Genomic DNA, 27,259 nt, shown 5'->3' on the forward strand with positions numbered 1-27,259 from the left:
TTGTATGGCCAAATCTGGACTTTATAAGCTGAAACTTTGATTTAATTTACAATCTTGGATTATAAAACCTGGAATTTATAAGTTAGAACCAAGATTATAGCTTATAAAATCTAGGTTTTATCTTATAAAATTCAGGTTTTAGCTTGTAAAATCCAGGATTTTACAAATAGTTCCTACATAGTTTTTTTTTATTTTCTGTCAAAACCTAAACATAATCTTTGGATGGTGGGATCCACTTATTATATGCCATGTTTCTTCATGAATTTGGTTCATGGGCATCATGAAATGATAGCAAAATTACAGATATATCTATACAGAATTAGCTTATACGTTAGTTGTTAGAATGGAGAGGTACGTCCCATAGATCTGCATGAATTTAATAATTGGAATCACGCAAATGGTTTGTTGCAATCCCCACGTTGTTCTGCGAGAACTAACGTGCATTTTCGTATACTTTTTCCATTAGATGAGAAAAGAATCCTATGCTTCTATTTGGGGGAGAGAGGGAGAGAGTAGGTTGGTTTTTCAGAGCCAACCCTTTCATGTGACTAACATTTGAAGCTACACTAACATCTAATACTATCTTATTCATGTCTCCCAACCGTCTCTCACCTTTCGTCAGTGTTTCAAAATGCAAATATTAGTCAGAACGCGGCCAAAGAAAATCCTAGAACGCATGATGCGGTCGAGTACTTAGTTAACGTAGCTAGGTACTCAGTTGAAGATGATGCGGTAATAACTTGTGAGTGTCAATAGAGTTTTGATTAAAGGAGTTTTTATTAACTTTGTGGGGTAAAACACGGACTCAGATAAGAATGAGGCCACAGTAAAAAGGGAGAGGACTCGGGGGAGTTTTGAAACCATGCCTTTCATTCCACAGTGAGAACAACTAGTAATGTCCTCTCAAAAACCCTCTCAGTCACCTTTACTTCCCTTCAATATATTTTCCCCCTGTAGTGGTCCAGTAAAAGCAATTACCTCATAGTTTTGATGGGTAACTACCTCATAGTTGCCATGAAATGCAGTGATTAGGCCTCACCTGATGTGATGCCAACATGATAGTCAATACATGTTCATTAATTGGGCCCCACCATATAGTTTTCATAGCTCCAAAACTACTTCAGCCAAGTGAAATGATTCTGATTCTGTGTGATCTTCTCTGTGTGCACATGTGTATGGATTGCCGGAATCAGGAGTTGAAATTGGTATACGATTCTAATTCTGCCTGCTTCTAGCATTTGGTTCAAAATAAATAAATAATGGAATAAGGGGGCACAATTGGCACGGCAGCGGAATTAGAGGAGAATAAATGCCGGAATCTGTTTCCCACCCCAAGAGGTGTTATTATGATTCGGCCCTCGTTGGAATAGTGTTTTTTTGGTAGGTAAGCAAAAAAAAAAGAATGGAGTCAAGGGGCACGATGGACACTGGGCCGGAATTAGAGGACGAATGCGAGAACCTGTTTCCCACCCAAAGAGGTGCTGTTATGATTCTGCCCTGGTCGGAATAGTTTTTTTTTTGTTGTTGTTGTTGTTGGGTTGGTAAGCTGGCATTGAACCTCCGACCTTGAAGAACAAATTGAGCTAGAGAGCCAATCCATGGAATATAATTATTTGAATTAAATTTTATTTTATTTTAATTTTTTGTATTCTGTTTAAGGGAGAATAAGAATAGGAATCAGATTATGATGTCGATTCCGATTCCGATTCCGATTCCTGATTCTTGCAATGATCCACAGCCTACATGAATGACACAGCAACCTGGATTTAATAGATTGAATCCTCCGTAGAAGACTAGAAGTCAGTATCCTCAAACTGAAGAGATCTATAGTTAATGACTTGTTAATGGTGGGCCCCACCAGATGAACGATCAAGATCCTTTTGATGTCATGTGGGTGGACCAGAACAAGGAATCTGATGAAGACTTTGCCATATAAAACCAGTCTCATAGTATGATCTTTCATCTGTCCAATTGAGTAATTGTAACTCTCTCTCTCCCTCTCTTTACATTCATAGATTCTTTCTCTCTCTTACTGTAAATTCATGTACTCAAAACCCCACTTCTATTTAAACCCAACAGCCAAAAGAAACCACTCATTCTTCTCATTTTTTTTCTCACGTTTAAAGGAAACCAAGCCCTCTTCCCTTTGAGTTTCTCTGCCTCTTTTTTTCTCCCTTTTTTATTGCTACCCTTTCCTTCTATAAACATGTCAAGTTTATATACTCACAGCTTTTCCCCTGCAAGAGCAGCTTCTCCACAGATAAGAAATGCTCCTGACATGGACAGGTACTTCAGAGAAAGGAAGAAAAAAATGATATTTATCTTGGGTTTTGGGTTTTCTTTGATTTGTATATTTTTTATTGATTTGGGTTGTTTTTTTGTTTAATTTAATTGTGGGTATTTTAGTCAGTACTTGACAGAGCTGATGGCAGAGCACCAAAAGCTTGGCCCGTTCATGCAAGTTCTTCCAATATGTAGTCGTTTGTTGGATCAAGGTAAGTTTTTAGATGTGGTTCTTTTAATTTTTGTACTAGTTTTGAATCTGGTTTTTTCTGGGTTTTGTGGGATTATTTGGTTTATTGGATTATGTTTTGGATTGGTTTTTTCTTATTCATAAAATGAACATTGAATCAATTCGTAGTATGCGTTGTAAGGTACTTAACTGATTCTTTTTCAGTATGTGGTTATGATTGTTTTGATGGCACAGATTATAATTGATATCTTATTTTTATTCTGTTTTATGTGAATATTTGGTGCCAATTTTAGTTTTGAGTGTGGATTTGAGGTTTGAATGGTTTTCATAGGTTATAATTGATGTCTTATTTTATTCTGTTTTATGTGAGTATTTGGTGCCGGTTATAGTTTTGAGTGTGGATTTGGGGTTTGAATTGCCATCATATTGTAGTTGTATTTTGTTTGGCTACATACTGAATCTGATTTTCGAAGTACTTACCGGCTATGAACCATACATGATATGTCGGGGCTTCTTTGTCTTGACATTTTACCAAATCTAAACAAGTGTTATGCTTGGGTATTGTCTGTGGTCTTATATTTTTATTGCCAATGGTAAAGAACTAACTTTAAGTAGAAAGAATCAGCTTGACAAGCGGCATCCGAGCTTGATTTTTGAGTCACACAAGTTCATTCAGGGACCACAATCTGTTTGGTCCACTTTGCGGAGAGAAATTCAAGTACATGTGGTTCTTAGTATTTTAGAAAAATTGATCAAAATATAAAAATACTAAAATTGTGAAAAAAATGATGTGCCAAATCAAACCATTAATTCATATTAGTATTATAGACAACTACACAATAGCATAGTACTGCTTACTAAAGATATTAAAAAGCAGCTAAACATATACAGTTTCTGTACACAACTAAATACAAGAGTAAACATTAAAAAACATGAGTAGAAAATGAAAGCCTCGGCAATCAAAAGAATGTACAGTAGTAAAATAGTGTGGCTATTACATCAAGTCAACAATTTAAACTGATACTGTCTCTTACGCATAAATACATTCAAGAACGAAAGTTGAAACCAGAGGAAAAAGAAAAGGATTCGGTCAATGTACACACCAAAATTCCCAAAGCATAATACTTGGGCTGGATGCATATGGAGATAGAAAGAACCCAAAGAAGTGTCCTATTCTCCCCGCACCCTCCTCTAAACTTAGGTTTTTTAAATGTCTTTGGTAAAACTAAAAAAAAGAGGGGTCAATGCTCCAACCCAGTTTTATTGAGATGTGTGCAGCTATGACTCAAGGCTCAAGGGATTTGCATCACATGCTACTACGAAAAGAGGCATACCACTTTCTGCTGTGCCTTGGGTTGCATGGCACTTACTTTCTTCCATGACATTGTTTATGTTAAGGTATAAAAGATTAAACAACGCCATCTCCAACAGCTTAAGCTTTTGGAGTAATTGGTTGTTTCACATGGTATCAGAGCGAAGGTCTTGGGTTCAAACCTCCTTGATATTAAAAATCCACATATAATGGCCAACCCAAAAAGAGAGGCCACATGTGCCACGTGTAGGCCAACCCTAAAAAGTGGGGTCACACGTGAGGGGGAGTGTTAAAGTATAAAAGATTAAATAGCACCTTCTCCAACAGCTTAAGCTTTCGGAGTAATTGGTTGTTTCACAGTTTACAACATTTCAGACCATTTCCATATAGTAATGAATATATAGAGCTGACAATGATGCATCTGAGCTCTTACCGAACCTTAAAATTTTGCCATTAAAAAAAAATCAATGTATAGAACATCCAAACCCATGGAACTTTAGATAGTTGTTTATCATATTGATATTTTTTCTTTTGAGATTTAACAGCATCGCATATAGGGGGATTACAAACACGAGCATGACAAGTTTTCCTCCATAAAACAAAACCAAAACCCAAAACAAAATCCTTCCTGAGCGTGTTGCTGATCAGCAAAGAGTCACGAGAAACTCCATCCTTAGCAAGTCTGCCACTTCATTTCTCAATTTCAGTGGATGGGACATCGATGGGTTAATCAAGTAACAGAGTTCCACCACTTAAAAAAAAGGTGGGCCAGCTTCCTTGGTCCCAATGACTTAGCGCTTAAGAAATGGCGCATGAAGAATCACCCTTGGCCTCCAAGCCACTGGATAGGAAGTTCTTAAAGATGCATGGACCGGTTACAGGGGCCCTAACCTCGACCTTGGTGAAATTCGAAACACCTATTGAACCGGAAAAAGCTTTGATATAACCCGCCACACCTCACTCCTTCCATCATAACCATACAACCGCATGTTCGCATGTTATTAACAGAGCTCCACCTGCAGTTGAATGCCGCCCCCCCGCCCCGCATCCCCGGCCTAAAGCCCCAACTGGCCAACTGGCACTACATTCTTCCGAGCTTTGGGACATAAGCCACACCACCCAAAGTACGAACCACTCCATCGAACGTCTCGATCTTCATCATTCTAACTCCCGTGATGTCACAAGTAGACCTGTCACCCATCGACACTACACCTACTCTTATCTTCTATAACGTAACATAATTTCCCCCCTAGTGCATGCATGAACAGAGCACCCTGAATCTGAAATCACAGCCATCATGTGAGAAGTGTGGTTACCTATGGAGACTATGAGAACCTCAAAAGACCCCACTAACCCCCATCGTGCCCATATTGCCAGGCAAACTACCATCGAAGTTTAACTTAATGTTGTTAGTAGCCGAGGCTTTGCCTTGGATTTGAAAAAAATTGCTCAAGGATATTTGAAAAACTCGTCTTAGTCAGTTACCAGAAATTCAATCTCATCTTCCCTTTTTTAACATGGAATTTATCTCCAAACCACACCAGCACCTTAAATTTTATTGATAAAAGAAAAAGGTACAAGAGTTGCCTTACCTTTGAATCCAAAAGACGCTCAACTTACATCGAATAAGTGGTATACCCATAGCGTCACATCACATCCAAAAGGACTCTTAGCTTACTACATTGAATACCTGGTATACCCAGAGCATCCAAGTTTTGCTATATATCTGCATTTTTTAAAGAAATTTGTTGTCACAGCTAAAAAATAAATAAATAAATAAATATGGAACATTATTTGTTCCATGCAATCAATAAATGGAACCTGAACATGACCAAATTTACATTGCCATCATCATATGTCTTTGTACTCCACAGCCATGGGATGTGGAATCCCATCTGAAAGTCATATGCTTTGGTGATTGTTGTCAGAAATCCTAGTGGTCATTCTTGTCCAGTATTTGGAAATATGATTATCCCACAGGGACTACATCCCCTTATGTATGTGCTACCAAGCTATCCACACCAATGTCGGATATGCTACAGTCCCATCCAAAATGGTTTTGTGAAACACAGCATTTGGGGAGGAGGGGCAAACTCTACGCAAGTGTTTTTCTTCTACAAATGGGTAGGTGTATTTTCAATACAAAACATCTCAAACCAGGAGATTTCATTGTTGTTTTTTTACAGAGATAGTAAGAAGGGAGAATGTAAAAAACAGAAATCCCAAGAGATGCTAAAAAAGGCATGAATGAAGCCACAGGAGAACATGTATATCGGTGCAAGTAGGCAGGTCCAAGTTAAGTGCCTCTAAATTAGTCTCCCATGTTGTTTACTGTTTACATCTAATATCTAACCGGCACACAAGTTTATTCAACACTAACTATACTAATGTTGTAATGGTCTTTGATGTGCTGGTTCTAAATCTTAATTGCCTGGTAATTATGTTCTATATCTATTATTTTGGTCTCTTTTTTAGTTTGTCGTTAATTTGTCCCCCCCCCCCGCTCTCTCTCTCTCTCTCTCTCTCTCTCTCTCTCATACACATACACAGACATGTCCAAATAATAATATGGTTTTCTTCAGATAATGGTTGCACATTGCATATTTTCTTTGTTCATATTCATTGCATTAAAAAATTAGTCCAGTTTCAAGTGTCAGTACCTTTTCATGTGAACAGAGATTATAAGGGTCTCCAGTATGGTCTCCCGCCATGGCCTTGGTGACTATGACCGTTTGCAACATAGAAGCCCCAGCCCCATGGGTTCTGCCAATCTTATGTCAAATGTCGGAGGCACGGGTTTAGGTGGTTGGAATGGACTACGCCAGGAGGTAACCACCCGTGCTATTGTAGGATCCGTCTTGTCTCCATTCTTTTTATTTTGTTTTCCATTTCATATTTTATCTTCTTTTTTTCCTTTTGAATTTGATGAGATGTATACATGCTTTCATTTGCTTTTGTAGTTAAAGCGCATAGAACTAGATTTTTTTTTTTTTTTTTGAAAATTATAGAAGTAGATGTTTTGTTGTGTGTGAATGTTAAGCCACCTTACTATATGAGCCTGCCCAACATTTTAACAAATCCACTTCTAGATAGAGATAATTGGTGTGTTTCCATTCTATTGTTTTCCTCCCAAATAGCATTCCTAATGACGGCCCTTGAACCATATCCCATTCTCAGTTTCGTGGATTATATATCTATCCCATGATTAATGTAAATTTTACCCTTAGGACCTATCAAAAAAATTAAAAAAGTAAATTGCACATCCTACATCCTTCTACTGGTAACAAGAATAGTCCATGCTGGGTTTATATTTTGGCTCATTTTAGTTGACATTTGATTATGCCACTTCGCTGCACTCGGTAGGTTTACTACTCTATGGCTTGTGGGGCAGTGTATATCGGACAAAGTTGCGGTCAGCCTTGGCTAAAGACACTGATTTTGAGCTGGAATGCATTTTTCATTGTTAAAATATGAGAAGGAGCCAACCCTTTTGGTTTTCACCCCAAAGATGCATGTGGAAATGATGTTTTGGTGGTTGTGTTAAAGCTAACAAGTGACAGTGGGTATAGGTGTGTTGCTAGGGTTTGGATGGATCTTTTGCATATTTATTGTTTTGCTGGTGGTCACTTACATATTTTATGGGTGTTGGGTCTCTCCTCTTAGAATTGGGGTTGCTTGATGTCTTCAGATATGATCAGAGATGGCAAGTTCTCGCATCAATTTGAGATTGTTGGATCTCTCCTTGCAGGATGACGATTGCAATCACTATTGTATTTGGATTGAAGCATGTCCCTTGCAATACAATAGGGGATCGAGTTTTATATGGTTGTGTCCACTAAGTTTTGAGAAATATTTCTTTGTTTCAGTTAGACTAGAAAATTATCACAACTAGGTGCAAGTTGGGACAGCTCACTTGTAACTTACAAGGTTGTCATATGAGATGACTGCCAGTTGCAGTATGATGATTTTTCTACCACAAAAGTGGTACTTTACATCCTCATATAGTGGCACACATTGGTCAGTGTTACCATGAGTGAACAATCTTGTAACACTACCACAGAAAAGGATTAGTACCTTATCATTAGAGTTGCTTCAGTCCTTAGACTAAGAGGTTTGTGATTCCCTGGATGACTTGAATGTGTACCGTAAGTGTAATTTTAATGAAGGGAAAAGCCAAGTGTTCAAGCACGTTAGAGGATCCGCTAATGGCGTGGCAGATACACTTGCCAAAGATGGTGTGGGGAAGTAGGATTTGGAAGTGTTTGATTTCCTCCCCCCCTTGACCATTTTTTGTTTTCTTTTTTCCTTTCTCTGTCCCTTTTATTGCTTGTAATTTCGGGTGTACCACCTCCGTCTTCCCCTTTTTGAATGAAATTGCTACTATTCAAAACAAAAATGAAAGGAAAAGCCAGTGTGTTGAGTGTACGATCAGGTCGGCGCATGACTACGCAGACCATCAAAATGAGGTCTCCTATCTGGAGTTAATACCGCATATGATTGATCTGATTGCTAAGGGTCCAGTTCTACCACTCAGATTTGTTTGTATAGTGTTTCCCAAATGTATTGATGAGTGAATAATTGTTTTGAAACTTATTTTACTAGTTGGATAGAATCAAATTATCTTAGGTCTCAAGGTTTCCTTGTGTGAGTCAGTTAGTGGTCATTTGCCCGATAGGGATTTAGTTAAGAGGAGGGACCTGGAGATATGTATGTAGGATACAAGGGTAAAGTTTTTCTCCGAAAAGGCTCCCAAGGGCATTGAGTGGCATGGAGCATTACCTTGCCCTTGGGAATATTTCAGGAATTTGGAATTCTCAGGGCTATGTAAAGACCAAGAGATTCCATCTCCCTGCTCTCTTGGTTATCTGTAAAGATGAGATAGAGGACACTCATAGCTCATAATTTTCATCACCAAGATGAAGCATGGTATCAAATGTCGGTTGACATATGTCGACATCGGTCCTCGGTTGACATATGTCGACATCGGTCCTTATCGACACAAAATCCACAAGAAGTTAGTCCATTACTATATGTCGATCGATATGTCAGTCATGTCAACCGAAACGTTATGTTAGTAACATTTACAAGATTTGGTGGATATGCCAACATTTCGACCGAAGAGCTTAAAAACCTAATTTTTTACTTCAAACTTTGAGTGTGCATTTTTTTTATATGATTCTTTCTACAGTTAACACGGATTAATCCATGAAATGTCATTGTTCATGGATTTAGTTCTTTTCTTTTTTTTTTAATGGTAGACGAAAAATATTGCAAATGAAGAACAACCAAGAAGGTCAGAGTACAAAGGGAGATAAAAGAAGAGGGAAGCCGCTATACTTCCTTAAATACAAAAATCAAGGAGGAAGAGCATCAAATAAAGCTAGAACTTCCCTAGATACTCCATCTCTCGCTAAGCTATCCGCAACTGTATTTGCGAATCGACGAACACGCTGAAACACAATATGATATGATCCAATCCAATCAAGCATCTCATCGAATAGACTGTTGAATCTCCAAGGATGATTTTGCGATCCTTTTAGCCAACGGATGGCATTTAGGCTCTTTTCACTTGTTTTCCCGGGAAAGGAAAAGAAAATGTTTCCTTGGAATCTGACGTGGCATTAGGAAAAGAAATCCAGGGAATCTGTGCAGGAAAAGGTTTCCCTGGACTGTTCACTTGCGCATGAAAAGGTTTCCAGGGAAACTGCTTGCCCTTCTTTTTGCACTAGTTTCACAGGGAAACGAAATCCGTGTGTTTTTGGTCGGAAATGAAATCCCTAAAGGGAGGGAAAATGGGCTTTTCCATGTCATTTTTTGACTTATTGCAGAAATTCCACATGTGTAATTCTATTTTCCCTGGAAAGCAAGTGAACACCAGGATTCTGTCTTGTCAAGGTCTTGTCAAGGAAAAAAGAGGCTGTTTTCTAAGGAGTTGCTTTCCAGGGAACGCAAGTGAACACAGCCTTAAAGAATCCTCTTCCACCACTACATTAGTCATTTGCTCTTGCCCCAAAAGTTTTAAGCCTTGGTGCATTGCCCGAACTACCGTCTCCGTTGCATCCACTACCCTTTTTGCTTCGTTTGGTTGCTAGTAAAAAAATCCATTGGATTTTTGTGGAAGAATTAGTGGTGACGTTAGCTTTTCCTTGGAAGTTTCCCATGTAATAAATGCTTGCCCCCTCCCCTTGACTTTTAAATAAAACATGGAATTTTCTAGGGAATGGTGCTCTCTCTCTATTGGATTTTTGTGGAAGAATTAGTGGTGACGTCAGCTTTTCCTTAGAAGTTTCCCATGTAATAAATGCTTGCCTCCTCCCCTTGACTTTTAAATAAAACATGGAATTTTCTAGGGAATGGTGCTCTCTCTCTTTCTCTCTCTTCCCTCTCTCTCTCCTCTCTTCCTATATTGATAATGACACCCCTATTCTGCAAGCTAAATTCTAGACAAATCAAAATTCTTGTCTCCTCTCTCTTAACTTCTTTTGACTTGCTATTCCACAAAATTTTTTTACTAGTAACCAAACATAGCATATAGGCCCTGCAAAGGCCCATAGCACCTCCCCCTTTCGTTTCTAAGAACACCTCCTATCCCGCTGGCCCAGGATTCCCCATCTTAATTCTTTAATTAAGAAATTAAGAATTAAAGGCCATCCGTTTCTCCGTCTCCATATGCTGGAACGAAGGAATGGTGGCTGTGCCGGTAGGCTCCACAGGGGTAAGGGATTCTCACCTTCCCCCGGCTATCGAACCTTTTTGGCACCTCCTAAATGGCATCTTGTACTCAATTTTCCACAAGTCAATGGTATTTCTTTCCATCACCCGCTTCGAATGATTGAGGTTTTAAGTTGGATCCATCGAAATTCAACTTAAGAAAACCCACGGTAGGAGGAGCCCAATCTTGAACCACTTTTTGTTTTGCGTAAACATTGTAGCACACTTCTCTCCACCCTTACCATATGTCAAAAGAAAAAACAAATTCAAAACACTGAAGAACCTTATCCCACGCTATCATTAAGGCTGTTGCTTTGACAAATAAAAAGGAAGAGCTTTTGGAAACTCCTTTGAAGACACTTGCATTTCTCTCATTCCATAGAACCCATATAATAGCTAGAAAGGACATAATCCAAAGGATTTTTCCTTTCTTCTTCCATGGAACAAGCGACCAACCATGGAAAAGATCCACGAGATTGGATGGGAACACCCATTCTATCCCGAATCTGCTTTAACAGTTTCTCCCATACTTCCCTAGCAATTTTACCCCATTGTGGCTTATGCATTGTGGCTGGAGAATCAGTAAAAAAATGGATTTAGTCCTTTAAAATAGAGAAACTTATATTTCAAAAAAAAAAGTTACCAAATATGCAAGTTAGGTTTTACTTTTTATAATGCGAGTTATTGTTGCCTGATCTACCAATTTACAGTCATTTTTATCATTTCAAAAATTATTTATTTTATTTTTGTTAAATAATCCTTTAAAATAAGGAAAGTAGTTAATTTTGGATTTGAAATATTTGAAAATAATAATTAATTTTTAAAAATCATAAAAATAGAATAGACTAGAAATTATATAAATAATTTAATTCATAATATCGTATTGTGTTATACTATGTTTTATAATATTATAACTATTTTTTTTGTATTTTTACTATTTCAGACATGCATGATATCACTTGGCGTTCGTTATTGTTAAACTATTGTGGATGATTATCTTGCTTATGTGATGATTCTAAGTATGTATTTGTGCTTATTCTAGCATTTTCTAAAGTTCCATAATAAATTTCTTGTCTTGCTTATGTGATGCTTCTAAGTATGTATTTGTGCTTATTCTAGCATTTTCTAAGTTTTCATATTAAATTTCTATCACTTGCATATGCTTTCCCACGCTTCCGTTATTTTACTTCTAAATTTTCAATGAAACATCCAATCGTATCCGACATTTTTCCGTCTCTTTGGAAACCAACTTGCATACCGAAAACAACATTTGAAACTTTGAGGAGAAGGGTCCAAGGTGGATAGCAAGATTGAGTGGGACATGGGATGAATGTTCCTTTGATGTAGGTACATGTAAGGTCTATAGTTGTTTTGACTTGTGAACGAAGACTTGGAGTCTTGAATTGCATCCAACTATCTAGGTGATCCAAACAACCCAGAAGGATGCCAAGTTAGGCCTGTGAAGTTGCACTCTAGGGCACAAAAATCCCATATGAAATCTAATTAAAACATTACAGGTTTTCTTTAATTCAATGAAACTACTTTATTCCTTATGCATAGATCAAATGATCATTAATGTTTATGTTCTTGGGGAACAAGATTTTCATATGAAATTTTGTAAGCACATGAACACCCACACTTTTGTTGTTGATGACTTCTTTATCACTCACAAGAACTAGATTGAAGATCATGGGTCCATGTGATAACTTTGGGTATCCATGGGGGCTTTGTTTAGTATAATGGAAGTCTGGAACTATTTTATTCCTTATAGATAGATCAAATTATCCTTAATGCGTATGTGCTTGGGAACAAGATTTTTTATTATACATTCTCCAGGCACATGAACACCCCAACTGTTAGATAGTTTTTTATGTTGGTGACTTCTCTATCTCTCTACAAGATCTATATTAAAGGTCAAGGGTGAATGTGATAGCTTGGGTATCCCGGGGGGAATCTGTCCAATCTAGAATCCTCAACTTGGTATGGAGCCTAGGCCTCTAGCTCAGTTGGTCAAGGCTTTGTTCTTCAACCTTGAGGTCGGAGGTTCAATCCCAACTTACCTACCAAAAAAACTAAAGTTTAGTACTATAGTAGACTATACAAGTTGATAAAAGTGTAGGTTTAATATCAATTCAGCTGTAGTTTATTGACATTAGGTTGTATCGGTTGTTTTGTCCCGTCCTGCTTGCTACTCTTTGAGGCCAAGGTTGGTGTCTAACCATCATTCAAGTAGCTAGGCCTCACTGCTTGCGAATACAACTCAAGGGATTTACTCCAAGGTTCCTACAAGCACAGATACCCATTTGAAGGAAAGGCAAGGCCAGAGGACTTCCTCACTGCTGCCATTGTCATCAAGCAATGGTCGGATATAATGCTTGTGACACCAATCAATTACTGGTAACATGAATAAAAGAACAATAAGCCAATGCACACAATAATTAGTATCAATAGAGACGAAATTCTGTTGTTTGTAAGAAAAGGGAAGTTTGTTGAACCTCTAAGTTTAGTTGTGATTTGCTATAGATCCTTAACTAAGATTAAAAAGTCAATGGTTTGTTATGAACCCAATTATTGTTGATGATTTTTCCTCTGAAATAACAAATATGGCATACTTGATTTTTGTTAAAACAGAAAAATGGATGAGTTAGATAAACCTTTTCGATGCGGCAAGATGAGGCACGAACTATGTCGCTCTCTTTAAGGTGAATTTGCGCCTCTACGGAAACTCATTCCGATGCAGAAGATTACTGGCCACAATCACCCCCAGGATACAATAGCTCGACACACTGTTAATTTCTAAGAAGATCCAAGAGATTCGAACCACATGAACGCTCCAATTGCCCAGCAAAAATATATAAAGTAGAAAGAAGAAGAATGTGAAAGAACATTGTTTGCAAAGAAAACAGAGAACAAAAGAGAAAACAGAAAGGTTTCTGTTCAGTTTTTGCGTATCGTATGAAATACAAATTGGTCTCTGTTTTATAAGCCAAAAGTGTTGGTTCAGTGCACCATTTAATATAGTGATGGCACCCTTTAAGAATACAAACGTTTAAAAGACATTTCAGATGCGAAAGGTCGCATCCCAAAAGTCACAACACACAAGAACGACAAAGTTCTTCACTGGGAACTTCGAAGTTCTTTGTCAAGAATGGTGAAGTTATTTACCCAGTAACTTTGAAGTTTTGTGTCAAATAACCGAGAACGGCGAAAGTAAGGGCAAACACAAAATTTACGGAACGGGAAAAGCCTTGGATCACATGCGCAGCCAGCCGGGCCGCGACGCACGTGTGTGGTATAGCCAAAAGTCCACCGGGTCCACTTGGTGGCTCATGCGCGTAGGCCCGTCTTTCTCCTGTTCTCATTCACAAGGCTAGAGAAGTGGATAGCTATATAAGCCCATGAACCTTTCCTTCACTATCCAATACGGGACTATTCTCTTTTTTGAAGGAAGAGAGAAAACTCATGTTTCAAACCAATGCGGCTGTTTTGTAGATAAAACAAACTTTTAGAAATACAAAAGAATGCCACTTTTTGTATTAAAATACCAACAATTATGATGCCACTGTAGGAGTTTATAAAGCATGGTGTCAAATCAGTGTTAGAAAGGGCTCTCAAATCTAGGTTTTTTTTTTGAATGGTGGCTCTAAATCTAGTGTTGAGACATTTTTTTTGTATTGAGCATGATAACTTTGTTAAAGTATAAAAGATAAATAACGCCTTTCTCCAACAACTTAAGCTTTTGGAGAAGTTGGTAAGTTAACACGGTATCAGAGCCAAAGGTCTCGAGTTCAAACCTCCCGGATAGCAAAAATCCACATGCGATGGTCGGCCCAAAGTGGGACCACATGTACCACGTGTTTGCCAAGTGGGCCACACGTGCGGGGGAGTGTTAAAGTATAAAAGATAAATAACGCCTTTCTCCAACAGCTTAAGCTTTTGGAGAAGTTGGTAAGTTAACAAACTTATATTGATTGACAAAATCATGGCATGAGTCCCACAGATATAATGGGTTGATTGCCAAATTTTAAGAAAAAACTTGGAAACCACCAAATAATTATGTACTCAAGTCTTGACATAGCCAAGGTAAAATTCGGAGAATGGCAACATTGCCCAATATGAAGATATAATCAAACCTCCTTTAAAGTTTTCTCTCATGTCAATGAGAAAAAGTTTGTCAACCTATAAATGATGAACTTGGTGAAACAGTTGGTTATCTACTGGTTGGTGAAAATCTGTGGATAAGGTTTATAATTCCTCCGTGAAAAAGTTGAATAACCCTAAATGATTATGTACACTTGACAGATAGCCAAGTTAAAATTACGAAAATGACAGTATAGCCCCAATACAAAGACATAATCAAACCTCCTCTCAGATTTTCTCTCATGTCAATGAGAGGAAGTTTGTCAACCAATTAACTGATGTTGCACAGAAGTGATGACCTTGGTGAAAAGGTTGGTTATCTACCGGTTGGTGAGAATCCGTGTATAAGGGTCATAATGCCTCTAATGGGTTTTTTCATGAACAGAGTGCCAGTCAACTTCGGCATATTTAGTTCAATCACGAAATTCTGGATATGTTCCAATCAGAATAGCAGTTACATTCGTGGTATCAAATGTCGACATATGTCCTCACCGACGCGAAATCCACAAGAAGTGGTTTCGCTACATTTTGCCGCCCTATATAACGGTCATGTCGGTAGCAATGTCATCCAAAACATTATGTTGACGGTACATATTTTGCAGGATTTTGGTTGAAATATCGACATTCTGGTCGAAATGTCAACATTTCAGCTGAAATGCCTAAAAGACTTGGTTTTCAACTCCAAACTTCAAGTATGCATTTTTTTCAGTTTTCTTTTATTATTTCTACAATAAAGTGCAAATGCGTCAACTAAGATGCATCTGCACACGGATTAATCCATTTAATGTCAATTTTCATGAATTTAATCCTTTGTTTAGATCATGTATCAATCTATATTTATAATAATTAAAAAGGAACGGCGTAAAGCTAATAACCAAACAAAAAGGGTGCAGCAACGCCATAAGCCCCTAGGCAAACTAGAAAAACAAACTAGATGACTACATCTCAGGCAAACGGTTCCAAATCAACAACTCAAGGCAGGAGACACCATGATTTGCTAGACAGTTAGTAGTATAATTGCCTTCTCTATGATTATGAGAAAAATAAACTCCTTTTCCCCCAACATATAAAAAAATGTCTGAAAACTAATCTGAATCTCCACGGGGCAACTTCCCTACGGAGCCACCGAATAATATTGAGAGATTACTAATCTACTGCTGGTCCAAATTTCCCTCATCTCCGCTTTTGATGCATCACTGCAGCCACACATACTTGGAAAGGCTATGAACAGAGCATACAAAGGCTATGAATAGGAAAGAAATTTTTTGACAGTGTATTTGTGGACTATAGCCATGTTTTCTTCTTTCCAAATATGATGGAGTTTCCAATAAATGAACCTATGAAAGCATTTTTGATATCATCCACAATACTTCTAGGCTTCTAGCTTTCTAAGGGCACAAAAATTTCTGTTGATAATTTCTAAATAAAAGGAAATTTACCATTGATAACACCCATTGGCAAAAGAGGGTTATATTCAATCCAAACATGGTTTCAGCCATGAGCATTTCTTTTCATCATGAATGATCAGGTTGATAGCGCAAGTGAAGTTCTCAAAAATAGAACTACTTCTTTGATTACATCTTCCTTTATTCCATGGGGTTGAATATCCTTGAGAATGCTTCTGAGAATAATTAACTTACGGTTTCTTTTTTATTTTCAAATATTTGGAAATTTCTTTCTTCTATAAATGAAAGATAGAGGAAACAAACACAAACGAATAGCAGCTGAAATTTTCCCATTCCCATATTTCCTTAAGGGCCCCTTTGGCTGCCACCAAAACAGTGTTTTACTGAGTATAAGAAAGTAAAATGACGTCATTTTCTTGCTCCCATAAAACGTTTGGTTGCCATGCACTGTTCATTCTACTTTCTTTTTCCCACTAATTTTCTAAATAATAGACATGGATTGAAATTTCAGTTTCGGTTTCGGACCCTACCGAAATCGTTTTTTTTAAATTTTGGTCATTTCGGCCGAAATTTTAAATGACCAAATTTCAGCCGAAATCAAACCCAAAATCCGAAATTATTAAATTTCGGTCCAAACTGAAATCCAAAATTTAGGATTTCGGTCGAAATTTAAAATCTTGATAATAGTCTTCCTTTTGAATTTCCTCTCAAAGAAAGAGGAAAAGGAAAGTAATCATTTTTTTTTCTTGTATCTTGTTTTTACTTGAAAAGTGACATCATTACTTTTCTTCTACTTCCAGTTGCGTCCAAACAGACTCTACGTGACATTTCATAAAATGTGAAATTCTCTGGAAGTACTGATAGATCCAATGAAAGTGCATTGACCAAAGGAAAAAGTGTGAAAATCGGTGGTGGAATTGACTTATTTTCTCAGTCCTGGGTGATATTGTCGGTGTTGATCAACCAGGTGGTGGTCAATACTGACTGTGATCTATTTTTTATTTCATTCAGTTGAGTCAATGGGTTTGTTCGTGACTTCCTACGAATAGTTTTACTTTGCAAATAAGAATTCAGCATTACATTTTTCTGTATTTCATATGCTGGGAAATGTTGGCCACAATCTTTCTAGGGGGTTTGGTTCTGTGCTCCTATTGAGGTTTGATGTCTTGTGGCAGACTTAAAATTGGTTTAGAGTGACTAATTCAGAGTGTCGTAACTTAGTTGTTGATTAATCTAGGGAAATGATTTCAGCACAAACATGTTTTGATACATGCGCAGTTCTATCTTGTCTTTTAGTATTTAAAGAGCTGTAAAAAGGTTATTACGGTTCCCAATAAGCACTTACAAGCAAATTAAACACTAAAAGACAAGCTAGGACCTCTCATGTATCAAAACATGTTTGTGCTAAAATCATTTCCCTTTAACTATAATCTCTTTTTGTTTCAGTTCATTGAGTAAAATATTTTTTTCCATCTCCAAATTCTATACTGTTTTTCCATGGTCGCGATCCTCACATTATTGCCTATTTTTATTTGCTGTTCTTTTATGTATTTTCTGTTCATTTCAACTCCTATTGCCTGCCCTTTTTAGAAGAAAATAAATCTCATCATTAATGCATAGGAATTCTAATTCTTTTTATCTTGAGTTTATTGTGCCACCACTGTTACGACTAAAGAATTCGCTGTAACTTGTGCAATTGCAACTAAGAATTTTCATCTTTTGCTTTCCTTTTTATTATAAGTTTATTGGCCTTCCACTCTTGAAACTCAATCCTTTGTTCCACTCAACAGAGACTAGGTGTACCACAGGGAATGACAATGGATTGGCAAGGAGCACCGGCAAGCCCAAGTTCATATCTTGTCAAGAAGATTTTGCGCTTGGAAATTCCAGTAGACACTTATCCTAATGTATGTCCTATTTCTATTGGTAATATGCGAGGTTTAAAAACTTGAAACCCTTCGATTTGATGAGGGCCCAAGTCCAAGTTGACTTGAGACTTAGTCGAGTACCACAGGCGCGAGTACCACACGAGTTTGGTGAATTTGTAAACTATATATTATGGGAGAATTTAAGGGACTTTCATGTATTTCAAGTTTCTTAGTTTTTCAGCTTTTAAATGCCCAAGTTACCTTTCTAACTCAGGGTGTTTGAGTTGACTCTCCTTTTGAGTTATCTATTGAGTTTCTAAGCACTTGTACATGTTGCTCAAATTTCATACCTGATCTGACTACTTTTTTACGGCATCAGTTCAATTTTGTGGGGCGTCTTTTGGGGCCCAGGGGTAATTCACTAAAACGGGTAGAAGCTTCTACAGGATGCCGTGTGTACATTAGAGGAAAAGGCTCAATAAAAGATCCAGGCAAGGTAAGGAATTCTCACGAACTTACTGAATGATCTTCTAATATTTTTTGTATTTGTCACTTGCTTTATACATGACATGATATTTTCTAGATGATCTGAGAGTGATGCTTTAATTATTGAGTATGAAAATAAGAGGATAGTTGAATAAAACACATTGAGTTTGGAATCTGTTGTTAATTTTTGTCCACAATATAAAAAAACTCATCCGGCAAATTTTTTATTTCCTCCAACATTTTATTTAAGCCATTTCTTATTTACAAGGAGGAAATAAACATAAAAGGCTAAAAGTTTGCTATAAATATTATTCTTTAATTTCTTGGCGCAACGATAAGGTTGCTCCATTGTGACCTGGTGGTCACAGGTTCGAGTCACGGAAACAGCCCCTCTGCAAAGGCAGGGGTAAGGCTGTGTACATCTAGCCCTCCCCAGACCCCGCAATGGCGGGAGCCTCGTGCACTGGGCCGCCCTTTAATTTCTATAAGGCCCTTTTTCTACTTTTTTTTAATATTTGGGGAGAAATGTGTAATACTGCTTGTTTTTTTCTCCTCCCATTGAAATGTTCATTACTGTCTACCATTTCATTCAATTCCAGATATGAGCAGGCTAGTATGTGTTTTGCTTTTAAATCATTCTAAAAATTTCACCCTTACGATTTCTGTGAAATGTATTTAGGCCCCGTGGTTTATTTTGTTGGCCGCTTTGTCCACTGGACTAGATACCGATCGTGGAGTCTTTTCCACACTGTCATGGTTCAGCCCAACAAAAGCTTACTTAGCTTTGATATTTCTTCCTAAATTTCTTCTTTGGAATTTCTTCACCTCAATGTATAGATTTTGAAATCATTCTTGGTATGCCCCAAAATGTGCAAGGTACTAAGTTCAGTTGAATACTCAATTATATATTTCAAGAGGAATGATAGATGCAAGGGCCCTCTTTATGCAAGGGCCGGAGAAGGGCCCTTGAACAGATCCACGTCATTTTAAAATTTGGTTGAGAAACTGAATAGCTTCCAAAGGTATCTATCCAGCAGTAGATCCTTTAGATTCAATGTCAACTATGCTCCAACCTAGGATCGTTGGCGAGGAACATTATGAAACTGCGCAAAGAGTTAAGCAACCTTCACAACGTTACAAAGAACTTCAGGACATTAAAGCTATCCTTGGGCCAGACGAATTATCCGAAGAAGAATTCAGTTGCACTTAATGACGTGGATGTATTCCATTGCCCTTCCTTAGCCCTTGCATTAAGAGGGCCCTTGCATTTATCATTCCTCATATTTCAATTGTCTTTTTTCTGAATAGTTAATTTCATTAAGTAAAATGAAAAGACTGAGATGGTCCAAACAAACGAGAACTACAAAGAAACAAAAAGACAAACAGGGAAACAAATAGGATCAAAGCTTCCCCTCCCTTAGGTCAAGGAGGAAGCCTGTCCAATGATCTTAACTGGATGCTTTTACTTCATTCTTTCAACGGACTGACTAATACTTACAGAACAGTTTTAATGTTTATTTATATTATGAAATTACTAGGGAAAGTGAAAAATAATTTCTTTCCTTGCATATTCATAACATTTCTTTTTTTTTTTTTTTCCCTCCCTTTTGCATCTAAGAATTCTAAATGTTGGCCAAGGACATTTTCTTGCTTGACTTAATATGCTGTGACTTATTGGTCTCGTTGTATCTTTTGCTTCTTATGTTTTCGTTTTTAAGGAGAAATATTCTGGATATGTTATGCTTTCCTCTGAGTAATTAGGTTGAGAAATTTTGGATATAATAAGCTTATTTTTGTGGAATTTTCACCTTGAAGGAGGATAAACTAAGGGGAAGACCAGGTTACGAGCACTTGAATGATCCTCTGCACATCTTGGTCGAGGCAGGGTTGCCAGCCAATGTCGTTGATACCAGGCTGAATCAGGCACAAGAAATTATAGAAGAATTACTTAAACCAGTGGTATCTACTTCTCCGCACAATCCCATACTGGACATTCTTTATTATTGCTAGTCATTCTCAAGTATAGTCTTAGCTATGTATCTGAGACGCTTCATTTTTATGAAAACAACTACTAGATGAAAACCTTTATTTATCTTTAGTTGATATTATATATTTACTATTTATATAGTTTAAAGTACTTATTTATATATAAATACAGGGACTGATAGCTGTGCAATCATGTTTGATAATGGGACAAACTCACCGTGTTTAACATTTTTAACCAGCTGTGAAAGGCTAATTCAATTCCCAAAAAGCTCTTAGCAACCAATCAGAGAAGTGTAAAACAAAGTGAGTCGTCCTATTATCAAAACATGGTCTCTCGGGTATCAGTAGCCCAAATTCATTTTTTGTGAACAATCTATATAGTAGTATATCATTCACTCTTATCATGTAACTGTTGTTACATGTTACTGTGTTGAATTTACTGGGATCTCTGTCTGAAACCTTTTTTTGTGACCAAGCTACACAGACTGAGTAATCAATGCATATTTTGAGATTTTCAGTTTCAGAGAGAAAAAGAAGTGGAAAAGCATAGAAAAGATTTGCCTCTTGGGCAGGCCGCAAAGATCTCCGGCGAGTTCCCCGGCGACTCTTGCCCTTCCTCTGGTGGTTTGAGGGCCCAAGCCTTTCTCGTCCCTTTGAAGTTGAGGACACAAGCTCTTCTCATCTCCATCCTTCTTTCGAAAGCGATATTCTACAATATGCCTTATGGGAGGAAGGAAGTGGTGGTACCCGCTGGAAATAAGAGGCTTCTGCATCAAGGAGGCAATCGATATGTAGAACACTTCCGCAGAGGGGACTGGGGTTGTACCGTATGTAACTATCAGAACTTTAAATGGTGTGTAGCTTGCAGACGGTGTAACGGTGGAAAAAGTGGTCGCTTAGGTGTGCCATCTACACCTAATATTGAAGCCACTCGACTCAAAGGTCAGGGGAGGAGAAGATCTGGCCAGACTCTGGAGAAATTTCTGTTACTAAGATGAATGGAACCTCGGCTATCCTGATCTCCAGGAAGGAGGTTGATAAAAGACAACAGATCTTAAAATCATGCCTAACTGGGAGACTTGAACAACCGGGGGGGGGGGGGGGGGGGGGGCTTGGAAGACATATGGAAGTGGGCTAAATGGTTCTGGGACATCCCCACTTTACCAAAACCATCCTTTCTAGCCCCTCACGAAGTTCTCTTTATGTTCGAAGATGAGATTATGGGATAACGTAAAAAAAGAGGGGGAGAAAGCTCATTGCCATTACCTATCTTGTCTCAGAGAATGGACTCCAGATTACCAGCAAGGAGCTAAAGCTATATGGGTTAGATTTACAGGAATCCCACTCCACGTATGGGCCACCTCAATGGTGGAAGCTTTGGGGATGTTATTTGGTACAGTTCTTGAAACAAACATAAAGGGATATCATGAGGATTATATGAGCTTTGCATCAGCAAAAATTCTAAAAAGCTCGTGGATCTTTGGGTTAGGAATAGCTGCTTTAAAATAGGGGTCGAAGCTGTTGACCCCCAATCGACTATCTTTGAAGAGGAGAGTATGAATCCTCGGACCCCTGTGCGAGAGGCTCTCACCCCTGTCCAATCCTTGAAGACGGGTCCGGTTATGGAACAGAGTGGGGAGGTATCCTGTCCGGTGCAAGCCATTGCCAGAATGAGGCAGGGGAAGACGCCGGTCCTGGTCAGGATCAGCCCTGTGGCCCAGCAGGTGCTAGAAAGAAGACCGTTGTACCTGTTGCAACGTGGAAGCCAAGTGTCCGGATTTCGGACGATATTGACCCTAATCACCATTCAGGGGTTCAGAAGGAGTTTTCAAATTTCAGATTTCAAAGGCTTTCGTCAGGCCTATCTGGGAAAGTGACAAGACCGGATATTATTGCAGAGATGTGTACTGAGTCCAGAGATACAGCTACTCAAAGGAAAAAGAACATTCTACCCTCCCTACAAAAAAAAGTTAACCAAGCACTGCGGATCCTAAAACAAGGATTGAAACAATCTGATCACTCAGGAAGGATAGCAAAGGGAAGAAACTATAGACGGGGCCCACAAAAGAAGCCGAAATCCCTTAGTCACGTTCTGGGTGAGGAATGTCTTAACGGTATCTCTCCCTTTGCTGAACACACTCCTCATTTTGCTTGGAATCCTCACAAGAATCCTACTTGTCGTGGAGAGGCGGGTCCATCGCGGATCCAAGGCCGGCGAGGGCTCCTTGCCTAAAGAGATTTTGAAGCCTTGGGAGTACTATCCTCACTCCCAATGAAGATAGGCTTCTGAAACATTGGGGGACTAAAATAAGACATAAAATTCCGTGCGATGAATAACTTCATAACCCGATCTTGATTAGATTTGGTGGTCGTCATCGAGTCCAAGTTAATGGGGGTAATGATATTACCATCAACAAGACATGGGGCAGGAACCAGCGAGAATGGGTTGCAAAGGATGCGGTAGGTACAGCAGGGGGATTATAGTAATTTGGCTAGAAGGTAGATTTCCCCGAGAGGAGGTCAGGGTGGGGGGTTTTCGATTTCGATTCTTTTCTCTACGAACTGGAATGAGAAATGGTTGCTTACGGTCGTGTATGGACCAGTTAGGGTCCCAGAGAGAAGAGAGCTCTGAAAAGACTTGAACAACATCCGAGACTCTTGGCAGGGCGCGTGGATTCTTAGTGGTGACTTCAATACAATCCTATTTCCATCTGAAAAGAATACACCTACAAGAATTACAACCAGCATGAGAAATTTCTCTAATTTCATTCAGAACCATGAGTTGCTAGACATCCCACTAAATGGGGCGAGGTTTACTTGGTCCAATAACCAGGAACATCTTGTAATGTCGCGAATTGATCGTGTCCTCCTCACCCGAGAATGGAAGGAATGTTTCCCTCTAATCTCTCATACAGCGTTGCTAAGATCTGAGTCTGACCATAATGCAATCATATTGGAAGCTTCAAATTTCTCAGGGGGGGGGGGGGGGGGCGCGGCCATTCAAGTTTGATTTAGACCTGCTGGATGTACCAAGGTTTGAGGAAAAGGTCAACTTATGGTGGGAAGAAATCAAGATCAGAGTATGGAAGGGATATATCCTGTGCCAGAAATTGAAGGGGCTCAAATCCAAAATCAAAGAATGGCAAAAGGTTATTGACGAAGATACCACCCAGAGAAAAGAGGTGATCTCAAACAGTTTGGCATCTTTGGAAAGCAGGGAGGCGGAAGGCCCTTTATCAAAGGAGGACCAATTGGATCGCCTCAAACTATTGGATGAAAACGACATGATCCTGAGAAGAGAAGAAATTCAATGGAGACAAAAATCACTTGCTCTGTGGCTTAAGACAGGGGACATCAATTCAAAGTTTTTTCACGGCACAGCTAACTCTCGAAGGAGAATTAATTCGATGGGGATGAGATAATTGAAGACCCAAATCTTATTAAAACCAAAATTGTGGAATTTTATTCAGGGCTCTATTCCAGATCTGTGGAGTGGTGTCCGAAGGTGGAGGAGGGTGTTCAATTCAAATGAATTTGAAGCAGCCAGAGAGCCAATCTGGATCGAAATTTCACAAAAGAAGTTGATCAAGCCATATTCTCAATGGCTGGAGATAAGGCTCCGGGCCCGGATGGCTTCCCAATGGCTTTTTTCCAGCAGTTCTGGAGTACTATGAAATGAGACATTATGGCTTTTTTCCAGGAATTCCAGCAGAGAGGTATCATTGGTGAAGCTGCAAAGGCAACATTCATCGCCCTAATCCCCAAAAAAGAAGGGGTCATTGCGTTCAAGGACTTCCGCTCAATCAGCCTCATGCATAGTGTTCCCAAAATCGTAGCTAACCTACTTGCAAGAAGAGTGAAAAATTTCATGGGGGATATTATATCACAGTTCTAAGGGGCCTTTGTTGAATCGAGGCAAATTTTGGATGGTGTTCTAATTGCTAATGAACTTATCGACTCGGTGAAAAGAAGTGGGCGCTCGGGTCTCGTATTAAAAGTTGACGTAGAAAAGGCCTATGATCATGTAGTCTGGGATGTTCTCGACCTCATACAAGAAAAGATGGGCTTCGGCCCAAAGTGGAGGAAGTGGGTTAGAGCGCTTAGAACATCTAACTCTTTCTCAATTATCATCAATGGCTCAGCAGAAGGATTCTTTAAGGCATCAAGTGGTATTCGACATGGAGACCCATTGGCCCCGTACTTGTTCATAATGGTGGTTGAAGCCCTTGGTTTGATGTTAACAAAAGCAAACAGATTGGGTCTGATCGGGGGACTGCAAGTCGGGCCTTCAGGTGAAGAAATAACCCATCTACAGTTTGCGGATGACACACTTGTCTTCCTCCAAAACAGCCCCAGGCCACTCCTAATATTATAAAGATATTCAAGTGGTTTGAGATTTCTTCGGGCCTTAAAATTAATTTCACCAAAAGCATGCTTCTGGGAATTAATCTGGATCAGACAGAGGTGCAAAGGCTGGCAAAGTCAATTGGGTGCTCTGCTGGGACGTTTCCTATCTCCTACCTGGGGTTACCCTTGGGCTTCGGTATTCCATCGGCCGCGCAATGGGAACCGGTAGTAGAACGAATTGAAAGGAAACTAGCAACGTGGAAAAAGAAATACATCTCTCTTGGGGGGAGAATAACATTAATAAAAGCAGGACTCTCTAATTTGCCGGTATACTTCATGTCCTTGTTCAAAATCCCGGCTAAGGTAGCATTAACAATCGAGAGACTGCAAAGGAATTTCCTATGGGACAGAGATGGTAATTCAAAGAAGGTAAGGCATCTAATCAGTTGGGATTGGGATAAAGTCACACAGTCTAAGATTAATGGGGGACTGGGTATTGGCAAGATCAGACTGTGGAATAAATCGTTACTTGGAAAATGGCTTTGGAGGTACGGTATCGAGAAATCGGCACTATGGCATCGGGTCGTAGGATTGAAATATGGATCCGAATGGGGGGATTGGAATATCAAAAAGCCATCGGGAGGAAAGGGATCAGGAGCGTGGAAATCCGTTTGTTCCGTTAAAGAAGACTTTGAACAAGCAATTCGCTTCAAAGTGGGAAAAGAAACTAATGTAAGATTTTGGCTGGACCGATGGTGTGGTCAATCACTACTATGCTTGGTATTCCCAAGGTTATTCAGAATTGCGCTTTCCGTTGAAGCTACGTTGCAGACTATTTAGTTAGAGAAGGTCAGGGAGGCAGAGGGTTTTGGGATATCCGCCTTCGTCGGAACCTTAAGGATGAGGAAATCCATGATTTTCAAAGACTCCTTTCGGTCATAGAATTGAAATATTGTTCGCAATTCAAGGAAGATGAACGAATATGGGCCCCGGCGTCTAATGGGGAGTTCAATGCCAAATCCTTCTTTATGCTTTTAAATGCGGGACAACAATCTCCGGTAAGGCGTATCAGGAAGTCCCTTGCCCCCCGAGGGTGGTGGCTTTTGGGTGGACTCCTGCACACCGAAAAATCAACACCTGTGATCGTTTAAAGAAAAGACATTTTAGTCTAGCAAGTATGTGCGTTCTCTGCCTCGGAGATGAGGAGACTTTGGGTCATCTCATGCTGCATTGCCCATTTGCTTACTATTTATGGATAAGAGCCTTTGGAGCTTTTGGGATTTCTTGGGTTTGCCCTGACTCTATTAGTTCTCTCCTCCTCGGCTGGCGGTCAGGACCTTTCGGTGACATGGGCCGATATCTCTGGGCAACAATTCCCTACGCCATAGTTTGGAATATCTGGAAGGAGCGCAATAGACGGATCTTTTAGGAAAAAAGTAGAACTGCTGCTCGTGTCGCCTCTGATATCAAAATGGAACTGGTCTCCTGGATAAAGTCAAAAGAGACAAACCCCTTACGGGTTGGGAGACCTGATAAGGAACTGATGGTCGGTGATATGGGACAAAACCATCAGATCTGAACCCAAACCTAAATGGATGAATCCACCAGCAGGGTGGCTGAAATGAAATTTTGACGGATGCTCTCTGGGTAGTCCTGGAAAAGCCGAGATTGGTGGAGTCATTATAAACTCTTCTGGGACAACAATTATGACGTACTTGGGACCATGCGGTATATGTGATGCTAATGAGGTAGAAGTCAGACCTTTACTTTTTGGCTTGCGGTGGGCCTTTGAACACGATCAACGTCCCCTGATAGTTGAAGGTGACTCCTCCAGTGCGGTAGCCTGGGCTTCTGAAATGTCAAAGGGTCCTTGGAAATTGCAGGACGTGGTTGCAGAAATACTGGATCTGATGCGGGTACTTAACCCGAGAATTGAACACGGCAAATGAGGTGGCAGACACCCTAGCTAAGGCGGGAGCTAATAGGGAGGATTTCAAAGTAGTATCATGTTTGTAATTAGTCGTGTTCCTCAGGGAAGGGTAGTGTAGGTATGACCTTTGGAAGGACACATTTTGTTTTCCCGTTCTTGTACCAACCCGGGAATGCCCGGTATCCAATTAATATTTGTATAAGCAGGATGGGACTACTGGTCCCGAATTCTATTTCAATATTTATGGAAAATGTCATTTTTCAAAAAAAAATTATTGTGAACGATACTGAAGAGTGATGTAGTTTAGTAATTGCTTACAATGATTTGGCTCATCCCAACTACTGGATTAGGTGTTTGTTTAACCCTCTTTTGGTTCGAAATAAAACTTGAATTTATAAAAATAAGAAAAAGGAAAAATAGAAATGTAGATATCGCTCTTCTTTTTTTCTTACAAATGGTAATTAGATGATTGGCATGTCTTTGAAGCTGGCTGTATCAACTTATCAAGTAATGTTTACCATCTTAAGATGGGTAATTTCCTACCACTGTCGTGAACATTGGTTCTGATACATTTAATCGAAATCTTTAAGCATGTGCCTA

General features: G+C 39.1%; 1 protein-coding gene across 3 annotated transcripts in view; it reads left to right on the plus strand.

Annotated features, from left to right (window-relative positions):
- Positions 1 to 1,992: 1,992 nt before the first annotated feature.
- The window catches only part of LOC143884465 (RNA-binding KH domain-containing protein), a 30,577-nt gene continuing 5,310 nt past the window's right edge, over positions 1,993 to 27,259 (plus strand). The window contains exons 1-6 of one of the 3 annotated variants that reach the window (XM_077388071.1): positions 1,993 to 2,286; positions 2,407 to 2,495; positions 6,462 to 6,613; positions 17,833 to 17,949; positions 18,290 to 18,406; positions 20,212 to 20,355. In XM_077388071.1, the coding sequence (XP_077244186.1) occupies positions 2,207 to 2,286; positions 2,407 to 2,495; positions 6,462 to 6,613; positions 17,833 to 17,949; positions 18,290 to 18,406; positions 20,212 to 20,355 (699 nt within the window). In that variant the 5' untranslated portion in view covers positions 1,993 to 2,206. The remainder of the gene's footprint in view (positions 2,287 to 2,406; positions 2,496 to 6,461; positions 6,614 to 17,832; positions 17,950 to 18,289; positions 18,407 to 20,211; positions 20,356 to 27,259) is intronic. The other 2 variants (XM_077388070.1, XM_077388063.1) reach the window with 2 other exon arrangements.

This window comes from Tasmannia lanceolata, unplaced genomic scaffold (genome assembly GCF_043159265.1).
Source record: "Tasmannia lanceolata isolate RefF3 unplaced genomic scaffold, GAP_Taslan_0.1 ptg000002l, whole genome shotgun sequence".
Classification (NCBI taxonomy): domain Eukaryota; kingdom Viridiplantae; phylum Streptophyta; class Magnoliopsida; order Canellales; family Winteraceae; genus Tasmannia; species Tasmannia lanceolata.